General features: G+C 44.1%; 1 protein-coding gene across 1 annotated transcript in view; it reads left to right on the top strand.

Annotated features, from left to right (window-relative positions):
* The window catches only part of NECAB3 (N-terminal EF-hand calcium binding protein 3), an 80,297-nt gene that overhangs the window by 56,270 nt on the left and 10,357 nt on the right, over positions 1-13,670 (top strand). Inside the window, exon 6 of the mRNA XM_053393933.1 lies at positions 11,064-11,200. Coding sequence (XP_053249908.1) covers positions 11,064-11,200 — 137 coding nt within the window. The remainder of the gene's footprint in view (positions 1-11,063; positions 11,201-13,670) is intronic.

Here is a 13,670-nt window from a genome sequence, read left to right as displayed (position 1 = left end):
TGATTTGCAAGACCATAAGGATTGCCTAGATGGACAAAGGGTCCACCTAGTCCCCAACAAAGGCCAGCAAGATGCTTTGGGAAGCTTTCTGGGTAGCAACCATAAATTGGTGGTACAGCAAGGGATTATCGTGCATAAGGCTCCATCCCTGGCATCTCCAGTTAAAGTCATCAAATAGCAGGTGATGGGAAAGACCTCTTCTGCCTGAAACCCTGGAGAGCCACCATCAGTCAGTAGACGGTACTAGACTAGAATGTCAAATAGTCTGACCTGCTATATGGCAAATTCTGTATTTCAATCCCACAGGCCAGACATAATATAACAGGGGCATCCTGTTGTTTGTCAACAGCATCCAGAAAATAAAATATACCCTGCCTCTAACCTTGGAAGTTCTTTTTGACCTATCACAGCTAATATCCAGTAGCATAAGAATTCCCAAACTATAAAAGCCTATGGAAATGTGAATTGATGGTATCTGAGCTGAGTATGGATGTGGTTTTGGAGCACCGTGCCCCTGTAGTCCCAAGCTACATACCAATTTTTTTTCAGAATACATCGTTATTTCTCAACGAATGCTGTAATGAGTTGACTGGCCCTTCAGAGGATGAGAGGGAGGCTTGTTCTTAAAGTGTCTGCTAGGACTGGAGCTGAGAAATTCTTAATGTTTGACGTTCTTGCAGGTACTCTGTGTATATGATTCTCCCTCCAAAACACCCAATAAAGCCACAGGGTGTGTGGAAATGCCTTTCCACTTGCCACTGAATTCTCCTCAATTGTTCCGCTGTTTTCAGGCTTTGGAACCCACAACAAACAACCTGATTCCTTCATGAGGCACCAACATGAAGGTACCCAAAGGAAGCAAAATGCTCATAGCTTATAGTTAAGTGTGGGAGGTGAATTGGGGCCTCTCCCTATTACACAGCACATTCTGCAATGTTACAACTGTTAGTTCCCAATCAGCAATTGCTGGTGCAACATCTTACAGCTACTTCTCTTCTGGATTCTTTGGATGGTGTCTGCTGGATTTTCTAGGAGGACCATACCTGTTTCCTGGCTGACAGCCTCAAGGAACCTGCGTAGCTTGCCTCTTACAATGATGGGCTTGATTGCCTGAATGATTCTAGCATGCTCGTGCATTAATATTGTACAATGATAATTATCCAACCCGGGAACAGAACCTGTGTCCTTCCAGTTGTTGCTGGACTATAATTCTCATCATCCCTGACCATTGGCCATGCTGGCTGGGGCTGATGGTAGTCAGAATACAACATCTGGCAAACCCAAGGCTCCTCATCTCTGCCTTAACCCATTAAGCCTTACTTTAACCTCACATTGCCCTTGTGATCGGCACGATAGCAGCACGTGAGAACAGACCCTTGTTTTCGCCCCACTTTCAAGCACACACTAAAGGTGACCAGCCTTTTTGAGATGCTCAGGTTGGTTTATTGCCTTCCTGTGTCCTGGAGGTTTTTGTTTCCGTCCCCTTGACCTGGCAATGTCTGCTGATCACAGTCCAGGTGGTCCTCTCATGCCTACTGGATGTATGGTGTACCAATTCTTGGTTTTATTTTTGGCAACCGTGGAGTCTCCGTCTGCGTTGACCCCTGTCTTTTCAGCCTCAACCAAGAAAAACATTGTGAGAATCCTCCGCACTTGGTTGTCTCCATCTCCTCCTCCTCGTCGGGCTGCTGAAGGAAACGGCAATGAGGGGCTGCTGGGACTGTCTCCACGGTAGCCCCTTGGCTCTTGCCGGCCACAAAAATTTACCCTGCTCCCCAGGGGGAGAGTGAAGAGGGGGAGGACTTTGGAGCCATGAGACAATTTTCCAAGAGGAGGAAGCAGCACTACCTTGACCTGTAAGCAAAACAGAATCTTCCTAATAAAATGAAACTTTCCTCCCTCAAGCACAAGAATTCTCCCTAATCCATTTCTGCAGCCTGAGTCAAGCACTTGATTGGACCTCATAGTCTCAGCTATTGCCTCCTGACAGATATTTAAACACTGTTGGCTTCCTCTCATGTGATTCTTGCAGTGGCTACCTTTGAACAGAAAAGTCTCTGGGTGACCCAGAATGCAACAACTAGGTTGTTAGTGGGCACCAGAGAGGCTGTGTTTGATCTGTCCTGCGGCATCCTCATTGAGTGCCCTTTTGTTTCCTGGCACAATTTAAAGTGTTGGTGATCAACTTTAAAGCCCTAAATGTCCAGTGTACCTATGGGATTGCCACCTATGGGAAACAGATGGGTGGGGCATAAATTATCATCATCCTCATCCTCATCTTTCCATACAACCTGCCCTGCTCTGGAGGTGGAGGCACAGTTGATGACAGCAAGAGATTGGGCCTTCTAAGTGACTGCAGCAATATCACACCTTGTTCTATGAATTGTGATTTGCTAGCTAGGTGGTAAAGACATTTTTATTCTGGGACATTTTGGCCTACTAAGTACTATGAAGGTCATTTTTACCTGTTAGCACTGCCATTGTTTTTTAAACAGATCTTTAATGTTGCATTATATATATATGTGTGTGTGTGTGTGTGTGTGTGTGTGTGTGTGTGTATAAAATTGTGATTTTAAAGTTGCCCCGAGTGGGGCATGGGCCCTAGAAGGGTGGGGCAGATCTAGGGTAGGAGTGGGCAAGAGGTAGACTGGGATCTACTGGTAGATCAGTGGATGATTTGCTGTAATCAGTTGTGTTCAGTAGTACTGAAATCTAATGCACTAGTGCAGGGGTCCCCAACCTGCAGCCCATGGGCCAGAAGCAGCCCATGGAAGCCATTAAACCAGCCCACGAGCAGCCCCTGAACCGAGCTGCCCGCTGGGCAAGTCCCCACGCACTGCGCTAAACTGGTGCAGTGCGGTGCAGGGACTCTCTTCCATGGTTACGGAAATCGCTTCTGTGCATGCCCAGATGCTGGAAATTGCTTCTGTGTAGGCACAATTTCTGGTGTCTGGGCATGTGCAGAAGTGATTTCTAGCCCTGCAGACAGATGCAGATGCGATTTCCAGTGTTGCGCTGTGCCGGCCCACAGAGGATCTCTGCAGGAGTGATCTGGCCCATGCCTGGTAAGCCTTGCTGACCCCTGCACTAGTGGAACTGAGGAAGCTTAGTCTCAGCTCTTTATAGTGTTCCCTCTTAAGGTTGATTGCATTGAAAATTTGGGAAAGAAGAGAGACATGGAGTGAAATAGGGAATGTGGTGCTCCATGAAGAAATAGTTGCAGGAATAGCAAGGACAAAGCAGCAAAAGTGTGAAACTGCAAACTAAATAAATTGTGTCATTACCATCGCAGGAAATTGGCATGTTTGTGTGTGTGTTGTGCAGAAGAATCTCTAGGTCTCACTAGCAGGAAATTCCTGTAATCTCTATAACCCAGAGTTAGCTAACCTTCATTACGAGCAAAGATATGTTACCGTTCATATCAGGCCATTGGCCTGATCCAGCAGGCTCTTCTTAATGTTCTTACATTGTTAGCCACCTCCACATCTTGTTCAAATACACCATTTAATGAAATGTTGTGTGAAGCAGAATTTCCTTTTGTCTGTTGCAAATCTCTCATACTTCAACTTCATTGGCTGACCAGTCCTTTGGATGGTCAATAGATGTCTCTTCTCGGGAGCTGACTGAGAAGAATTAGGTCCTTTCCACACTTGCCATTTATCATAGCACTGTTGCTATTTGATCCAGCTTTTTTAAAGAGTTAATTTGTAGCTTGATTGCCTGCACTTTTGCTCACACATCACAGTTATTAGTGACTTTGAGGTTTTGCTTTCCAAACTAAGGGTGAGTTGTGCCCTCATGGGAAAAGTGCCACTGCTGTAGTTCTATCCCTCAAGTACCCTTGTGTCCCTCAGCAAATGTCAGAGTTATGAGCGTGAGCACTGAGGTAGCTGTTTCATAGCTTTTATCATTTTTATTTTAATGCCTGTTGTGCTGGAATATTGTGGGAGGATAGGAGATTAGAAGAAGATCTGCATGTCTGCCTGAACTATGGTGAACCTTGTTAATGTGATGGAATTTTGTCTGAAGGTAATAATTGATGTCATGGGCAGTGCATTGACTCAGTACCATTGACTCCTTTCGCTATATACAGGGTGAGTCCTTTAAAAGAGGCCCCGTGGATACAGAGGCCTCTTTTAAAAGACTTTAAAAAGACTTACCCTGTATATATCCCTCCTCTCACAGTGGTCAGACGGAAGGAAAACAGGTGTCTCTCAACCCTTCCACACAAAAACTGAGACAATGCTTACACAATGCCGCACAAATGCAAATATTGATGATCCATTCCAGATCTTTCACAAAAGTCAATTTTTTGTGGTACATAGGGGTAGGGATAGTACATCATTTCAAAATACTAGCTGAGTAATAATGAAGTTGCTCAGCAATATGCCAGAAAAGAAACCCTGATGGAAACAACAGTTATGCCACCATAAATGATAAGTGCAAAAAGGCACTCTCCTGATATCTGGAAATCTCTCCAATATTTTTGAAGATTACCATCACCACTTATAGAATGTGATACCACCAACCTACATGGAGGGATATGTGTGAAGGATCCACAGTTATACATTTGGGGCCAGAAACAAGGCTGCAGTGAAGTCTGAAAAGCCTGAAATGGTTTCTGAAATGTTTTTCTTTGGTGCTGAATGGACAGCAAAGTAGGCCCCGGGTGGCTTTGTCAGAGGAGAGCCTTCCAGTGCTGGCAGTGCTGAGAATACTCACTCCCAGATCTCTTAAGATGGTGGTGACACTGTGGTCCCTGGGTCTAGTTCATGGGTAGCCAAGATGATGCTCTCCAAGTGTTGTTGAGCAATTACTCCCATCGGTGCCAGGTAACATGGTCAAGGATGATGGGAATTGTAGTCCCGTAATATCTGGAGGGCAACACCTTCGCTACCGCTAGTCTTGTCAGCATTATGGCACAATCTCTGCATGTAGAAATAGCTTGGCAGGAGAGAAACCTTGTGTAGGGGGAGGATGTGTATTATACCCAGTTGTACAAGGCTGCAGTTGTACAAAGCTTCTGGTGTTTTTTGGGGGTGATGATATGGGGGAGCAACTAATCGACTGGTACTTACAGTGGCCTTGTCTTTTTTCAAGCAGATTAAAATTCCCCTTTTGTCCTTGTCCTGGTCTGAAGACTTATCACACTTATGCTTCTTAATTTTCCTGTGGGAGATGTTATTCCCCATCATGCCACCAGGGTAGTGGCTCTCCTCCTGGGGAAGCAGCTATGATAATGTTGCTACAAGCCCCTGTGGCTGGGAGATTGACACCAGGTGCTATTGTGATGTCATCCAAGTTCATAGGGCACTCTTACAATGGCTGAGAGATATACAGCTGAGCCCTTGCAGTCACCAGTGGCTGAGATCTTTCTTCTTCTTCTTTTGCCCTTTGTTCTCTGTCACTGAGCCACAACAACCAGGAAACAGGAATATATTTGAATTAAGCAGAACACATGGAGTTCTCCAGATGTTATTGAACTGCAACCCTATCAACCTCCATCAAGCATGGCCAGTGATAAGAGGTGATAGGAATTGTAGTTCAGTGTTTGGAGGGCACTGCATCGACTTCCTCTGGTTTAGAAGGTCTGTGTTGGGCCCTTCACCATTTCAGTGTGTGCTGGTTTTGACCCTGAAAGCCTTACACAACTTGGGATCACCATACCTAAACAACTTCCTGTCTCCACCTGAACCTCTCTGGACCCTGAGATAATCATCTGCAGTCCTTTTCTGTGTGTGCCCTTTGAGAGTGAATTGGAGGGTGGCAAGAAGAGAACGTGAATTCTCTGTAGCATTCACCCCATTTATGGAAAGCTCTCTCGTAAGCAGGTCTGTGTGGCACCAACCTTGTCATTGTTTCAGTGACAGGCAATGGCATTTTTTGTTTTCTTGGACATTTGGGAGGCACTAATGATAGCAGTATTGTGCTGTTGAATCTGTTTTTTGTTCTTTATTTAGGTTTTTGTTGTACTTTAGTGGGAAGTGATTTATAAATTGAATAAACCTAACCTGATGTGACCAGATCTGACCTAATCACTGCAGTTTTCTTGCTTTTCATCTTCTTTGTTGCTTTATCTCCATTTATGAGGGAAAGGGTCTTCCAGATGTGGTTGGCACCAAAATGCCAGCCTGCATTTCTCACCCATTTAACCTGGATGTACCCCTTCCAGCAAAAATAGGAGAAGCTTTTTTTAAAAAAACTGTTAACAATCATCCAACATCTAAATGATATCCTTGCAATATTAAGCCCCTGTCTAGAAACATCCTGAGTCAGATTCTCCACCCCACTGCATGATTGTTTCTCCAAGATAATTTTGCAAAGCAGAGATAGCTGGAAAGTAGATTCATCATGTCTCCATGAAATGGAATTTTGAAAGAAGGAGGAATGCAGAAGAAAGGGGAAATTAGCATATTTATGAAGCGAAAAGGAACAGGAGGGGGAAGCTCCTGTGGCCAAAGGATGTACACTGGAGTTTGCCTTTTGCTGGCACTTAATGAATCAAAAATCCCTCTTCCTCCCTTTCAATGGAAATGGAAGTGCATTGTTCAGAGCAGCAACCAGGCAGATGCTGTCAGCTGATGGAGTATCTCACAGAAATTGCACTGGGGTGATGCTTACCTTGGTAAAATGGCCCCTCCCTTTTTTCCCCCTATCAGCTTATTGTATGCAGTTCTGGCATCTTTCCTGTTCTTTAATTTATGAGCCCCATTTTGGTATCTAATTATTCATTGCCTCCTTACGTTACTCGGTAATTTATCTCCTACACAGAAATGGTTCTGTCTGCGTAGGACTTCATGATGGCTCCTGTAATCAAACTTCCCACCACCAGCGAACAGCTGAACTGGGGATGGCTGACACAAACAGGACAATGTTTTAGGATTGGTTTCAGACAACAGTCTTGCTTTTGGTCAACCAATCGATTGTAGAATTTTGTAGCACCTCAATTAGGCATATAGTATTTTAGGAAATCTTCGCTAAATTGTTTGCTTCAAGAGGTTTGCTGACCTGTGCGCACCTCTTAAACCTGGGCTTTGACACTTGAGATGCATAGTTTAGGACTCAGCCTATTCTAGTGATTGTGAGGTAAAGGGACCCCTGACCACTAGGTCCAGTCGTGGCCGACTCTGGGGTTGCGGCACTCATCTCGCTTTATTGGCCGAGGGAGCCGGTGTACAGCTTCTGACCAGCATGACTAAGCCACTTCTGGCGAACTAGAGCAGTGCACAGAAATGCCGTTTGCATTCCCGCCGGAGTGGTACCTATTTATCTACTTGCACTTTGACATGCTTTCGAACTGCTAGGTTGGCAGGAGCAGGGACCGAGCAACGGGAGCTCACCCCGTTGCGGGGATTTCAACCACCGACGTTCTGATCAGCAAGTCCTAGGCTCTGTGGTTTAACCCACAGCGCCACCGCATCCCTCTAGTGATGGTATTTTGTTTTAAATTGTTCTGACCCACCCTAGGACCTAAGGGGAAAAGGTGGGCCATAAATTACTATTTTTATTAGTAGTAGAATCATAGAACTGTAGAGTTGGAAGGGACCCCAACCCCCTGCAATGCAGAAATCTTTTTGCCCAATGTGGGGCTTGAACCCAAGACCCTGAGATTAAGAGTCTCATGCTCTACCAACTGAGTAGCGTTACATTTAATTTATTGAGGCCTTTAACCCAGAGATCACAAACCTGTGGCCCTCAAAATGACAACTTCCATCAGACCCAGCCAGCCTGGCCAATGGCCAGGGATGGTGGAATGTCTTTCAGCAACATTTACAGTGGTACCTCGGGTTACATACGCTTCAGGTTACATACACTTCAGGTTACATATGCTTCAGGTTACAGACTCCGCTAACCCAGAAATATTACCTTGGGGTAAGAACTTTGCTTCAGGATGAGAACAGAAATCGTGCTCCTGCAGCAGGAGGCCCCATTAGCTAAAGTGGTGCTTCAGGTTAAGAACAGTTTCAGGTTAAGTACAGACCTCCGGAACGAATTAAGTACTTAACCTGAGGTACCACTGTACAGGCTTCCATTGCATTAGGTCTTCCATCAGCCACAACAACTCTTATTCCCATTTTTACCACTGGAGAGCTCTGTAGAGGTGCATTCTGCAACTCATTCCACTCCAGCTGTTCATTAGAACAACATGTAACTAAGAACTTGAACTTGAGTTTGCTTATTTCCTCCTCCCTTCCAATCCATTTTCCTTCGGTGCCATGCATTTTTACATTGTAACCTCAGGGACAGGGGCTGTCTGGGGTTTTTTTTTGTGATTTGTAAGCTACCCAAGGAATCCTTTTAGGTTGAAGAGCCGGGTAAAAAAAATAATTCCCTAACAAAAATAAATAAATAGCTGGCACCACGACTGAGCAACAGACAAAGAAACAGGTTGAACCAAATATGTGTGGTTCAGGAAAAAACCAAAAAACTAATATGTGTGTTTCAGAGGTCTAGTTTTGTCTGTGCAAGGAAATGGCATCATCGGGATATGTCAGGAAAGTCCAGTACTGAGAGCTGGTGTAGTATTGTGGGCAAGGAAGCTCATTGAGAAGCCAGGAACTTCCTGCTTCAAATCTTGCCTCTGCCATGAACTCATTGGGTGGGATCCTTGGGCAAACCTCTCTCATATTCACCCCCCCCCCACAAACACACATCCTGCCGCAATATGGGAATAATCAATGCTGTTTTTCTAGATAAAGAGGTGTTGGAACCTCCCTCGTTCTCTTAGAATGGCAATGGTGCCTGAGAGGTACCAGAACTGAGTTCTGGTGAGTTCCGGCTGAAAAAAGCTACTTTTACAGGTAGTCATGAAAGCTTTTGACTATTCTGAAAGGCTGCCGCTGCTGTTATCGCTAGTCTTCCTCTCCATCTGCTTTGTTGGACTGGCTGTAAAAAGCACACAGCCCAGTCATTCTTCAGCTTCCATTTTGTGGTGGCAAATACAGCGCAAACTTCCACAAAGGGCTTGACTGCAATACAAGCAAGGAACTGAGCTCAAGACTTGGCCAAGACTGCACTATGGCAGGAGTGGAACTTCAGCCCAGCTCTCATGGATTAAAGACCTCTTCTTTAGCCACTGAGTCATTGCACTTGTCATCTGAGTGACCTTTCACAGAGGACAGATCCCCTTAACATCCATCTAAACCGCCATAGGAATTAATCAACTAATTGCACTAATAATGTAATGCATTTGGGTCTTCTGGAGATGGATTGACTCTCTTGTTCAAAATCCACCCTGCCATTTATGGATACTTGCCATCACCAACATCTTACACAATGTACTTCCTTTTAGAGTTTCAGAGTCAGGCGGCAAATTTCAATAAGCTAAGAAATGCAAAATAAATGTGGTGCTATATCTGTTCAGCAAGAATTGAAGGCTCATATTATATCCCCACCATCCTAATAAAATGAGATATAACAAACTTTAATCTCTCTCTTTTTTTGAGAAGTTAAAAGCCAGCAGCAGTTCCGTTTAGCTGATTGCAGCCTCTGGGAGCTTGTGACCAGGACTTGTAAAGAGGATAGAATAAGAGAACAAGAAGAACATATGTTTAAAGAAGATTGTAAAATGTTTACTGAATATATGGGGAGAAACTGTGTACACTCGAAAACGTTGGCAGCATTAAGTTAAATTCAACAGTGTAAATAAGTCTTGATGGATGTAATAATGGAATACTGAATGGCTTAGTTTATGTAAAATATGCAGAGATTTATGATATGCAAAATGAACCATGGAAGGAGAAGAAAGGAAGTAATTGATATTTTAAGGATGTTTAAATGAATATTCTAAATTGTAAAATTTAGGACCAAGAGACATGGATAGCGAGGGAGCTGCTGCAGCGACCTGCAAGACCTGTGCCATGTTTGTCTCCTTCACTGGAGGTTCTTAAGCAGACATTGGATGGCCATCTGTCATGGATGCTGTAGTTGAGATTCCTGCACTGTAGGGGGTTGGACTAGATGACCCTTGGGATCCCTTCCAACTCTATGATTCTATGAAACAGCACTATGTTTATTTTGCCATTGCTTCTCTGCTTTAAGCAGCACTTGCACTGTCCAATTTATACCTGTTCAGCACAACCTATGTTCCAATAATCCAAGGATCCTACAGCTGCTGTTACATCTAAGTACACCTACAACTGGATTAAAAGTATAGTCTCTTGACAGAAACTTTTCTGCCAGATGACTGAATCCACAATTATATAATCAGGTCAGGCCTAATAGATTTGTGCTCACAACAGCAATTTATCTGGATGGATGAAGTAGCCATTTTATGCGGCTCATCTTTAGTGTACAGAAAAATGGAGGGGAACAGAAGCTTCACAATATTGCATTATTACCTGTGCTCGGGTAGCGTGGCTAATAATATATATATATATCCCTTTGTTCCATTGTGTGTGAAAACAGAGGCTCTTCATTCGCAGCGTAGCTTGGTGGATAAAGCACTTCTTAGTTATTCATTTTCATTATCGTCGAACAAAGCCCACTGGTATATATATATATATATAATCTTAAACTTAATTGCAGCAGGGAAGGTAACACTTCAAAAGAAAGTAACAAACAAATGTGCCTGCTAATATTTCAAAGATCTATTGATTATATGCTCCTGGTTTAATTTTATGTGAGAGTGCTTTGAGCATTTTTTTATTTGTAATTATAATCCCCCCCAAAAAACCACAATAACAGTGCAGAGCTTCTGTTTGTGTGGCCCCCTCTCCTCATGTATGGAAAGTAATCCTTATCTCAATGCATTTCTTTCTCTTTGTTACTGAGGGTATTGAAAACTCCCCTTTATATTTATGCATTTGGAATTCCTTGGGTAAAAGATGTTAGAGTGCAGCAGCAGCACGATACTGACTGTGTCTACCCTGCAAGGCTCTGAACTTGCATCAGAGCTCAGGTTCCTTCTGCCGGGTGGTTTCCTTGGTGAACGCCGCTGGATGGTGGAAAGAAGAGTTTCCACCGGGCATTGAACAGAGCAAGAGCAATGGTAGCAATTCTCGGGAAAGATTGTTCAGAAGTATTTTGCTGTGTCCCCCAACCCCCTGCCCTCACTTCTCCAGGTATATGAGAGCTCCTCCAAAATGGAACAGTTTGTGACCCGCTTCTTACTTCGCGAGACAATGAACCAGCTGCAGTCCCTGCAGGTCTCACTGGAATGTGCTGCAGACACCATTGAAGAACAGGCTGGCCGAGAAAGGTACAAGAAATAGTTGGGGGAGTGGGGAAGAGATGTAACGGCGCCACCAAAATCTGAGGAGAAAGGCTCTCTGGGCAGGCCACTTCATGTGATAATGGCCTCAGAGCACTCCCTTCCCCCCTCCCTCCCTCCCTCCCTCCCTTCCTTCCTTCCTTTTCTCCTCATCTCAAACCAGAGGGATAGGCTCCATCTACACATGGAACTTTATTTTGCTACTGATATTTCATCTGCCCACAAAGTCAATAGGGACAGTGGCAGGACTGGAGTGGATTGTGCAGTCTACATCCGACATCCCATTCTGGCCCAGGGTTTCTCCCAGTCCCCACCATTTCTTTTTCTTTTTTTAAATATTTTTTATTAAGGATTTTCTTGTTTTACAGAAGTGTAGTGCCTCGTATTTTTTTTCTTCTTCCATGTAACATTTTTACAAATCCGTTTCATTTGTTGAGGCATTAGGGGGAGAAGAAAAAAGAAAGAAAAAAGAAAGGGGGGTGGAGAGAGGGAAGATGGATGGGGGTGGGGTCGGGTGGCGGTGATTCTATTATGTTTAATGTATGTAGAGTTTGGTGTCAGCGTTGCTTGTGTTGTTCACTTGTGTTCCTTTGGTGGTGAGAGAGGTTGGGGTTGGCCTAGGGTGTGATTGTTTGCTTGTGATTGGCTGTGGTGATCTTTGTTTTTGTGTGTGAGTGAGGTGTGTGTGTGTTTTGGATCAGGTTAGCCATATTGATTTGTATGCTGTTGGTGGATTATTGTCATTGTCCTGTTGGGCTGTGTATGTGATAAAGGGGAGCCATACTGGGGTGAAGGCGTCTTCTTCTGTTTGTCCCCATGTCAGTTTCAGTTTATTAGTTAATTTTTCTAGTAGGGCTGTTTCCCATACTATTTGGTACCATTGGTCCATGCTTACTCCTGACAGGTCTCTCCAGTGTCTGGTTATGGTGTTTCTGGCTTCTGAGAGCAGGTGGGTTATGAATTCTTTGTGGTGTAAATGGGCATTGTTGTCTTGGAAGATGTTTAGTAGGGCCAATTCTGGGGTGATGTCTATTACTTGCTTAGTTATTTTACATATTTCTTGTATGGCTGTTGTCCAGAATAGTTGAATTTTGGGACACTCCCACCACATGTGGAGGTATGTGCCTGTGGAGGTGCACCCTCTCCAGCATTTTGGTGAGGTTCCTGGGTGTATTAGCGCTAGTTTCCTTGGTGTTAGGTACCACCTGTAGGTGAGTTTCAGTGTGAGTTCTTTTCTTTTCGTTGATATGGATTTAAAGGGGGGTTTAGACCACATTCTGGTCCATTGAGTGGGGTTAATCTCATAGCCTATGTCATTCTCCCATTGTTTTTTGATTGTGTCTAGGGGATTTGCGGGGTTTTGGAGTAGTATTTTGTATATTGCGGATACCGTACCTTTACCGTTTCCCTTTGTTGTTAGGAGGAGGTTTTCGAAGGTTGTCAGGGGCCTAGTTGCTGCTGATTTTACTGTTGGGTTGTTTAAGAGGGCATGTAGTTGGTGTTGTGTTAACCAGGTCATTTGGGTGTCTTCTAGTTTGTCTTGTATTTCTTGTGTTGACAAGGGTTTGTTATTTTTATAAAAGTCTATTAGGCGATATAAGCCTTTGGTTCGCCAGGTTTTTATCTGGAGGTTTTGTGCTGCATGGTGGAATAATGGGTGGTACGCCAGGGGGATTAGTGGGGATGGGGTTGGGGATAGTTTGCCTATTTGTGTTTTCCATGCTTTGAGCATGGTCTGTGTGTACCTGTTAAGTGTTGTGGGAATTTTCTTTAGTTTGTTTGGGAGGCGTGGGTATGTTGTGGTGCAGGTGTTTTCAATTGTGTCCCTCTCTAGGTGTACCCATTGTTTTGTCTCATCTTCTAGTATATATAGGATTATATGGCGTATTTGGTTGGCATTGTAATATGCTTCTATGTTGGGGATTCCCCATCCTCCTTCTGAGGTGCGGAGGTGCAGGTATTTGGGGCTTATTCTTGGTTTTTTATGTGAGAAGATGAAAGAGTGTAGTTTTCTCTGCCAACTGTGAAGTTGGGTTGAGGGGATCCAGGTTGGGAGGGTTTGGAATAGGTAGGTTAGTTTTGGGAGTGTGATCATTTTGATCATGGCTATTTTGTCTGAGAGAGTGAATTTCATGTTATTCCATCTCTTTAGGTCTTTGTTAATTTGTCGCCACAGGGGCTTGTAGTTGTGGAGGTACAATTTATTGAGGTTTCTGGTTATTTGTACCCCTAGGTATCTGAACTTGGTGTGGCAAAGTTTTATTTTGGTGACCTTCGTGAGTTCTTTTTGGGTGTGAGGAGGGGTGTTGAAGCACATAGCTTCTGACTTTGTAAAATTTACCTGTAGGCCTGACACCATTGCAAATGTGTTGAGTTCTCTGATTAGGGAGGTTGCTGTGCTTATGGGGTCTGGTGTTGTGACCATTAGGTCATCTGCAAAGAGCCCTAATTTATAGGT

This window comes from Podarcis raffonei, chromosome 6 (assembly GCF_027172205.1).
Source record: "Podarcis raffonei isolate rPodRaf1 chromosome 6, rPodRaf1.pri, whole genome shotgun sequence".
Classification (NCBI taxonomy): Eukaryota; Metazoa; Chordata; class Lepidosauria; order Squamata; family Lacertidae; genus Podarcis; species Podarcis raffonei.
Note: the sequence above shows the minus strand (reverse complement) of the source record. Positions and strands in the feature narration are given on the sequence as shown.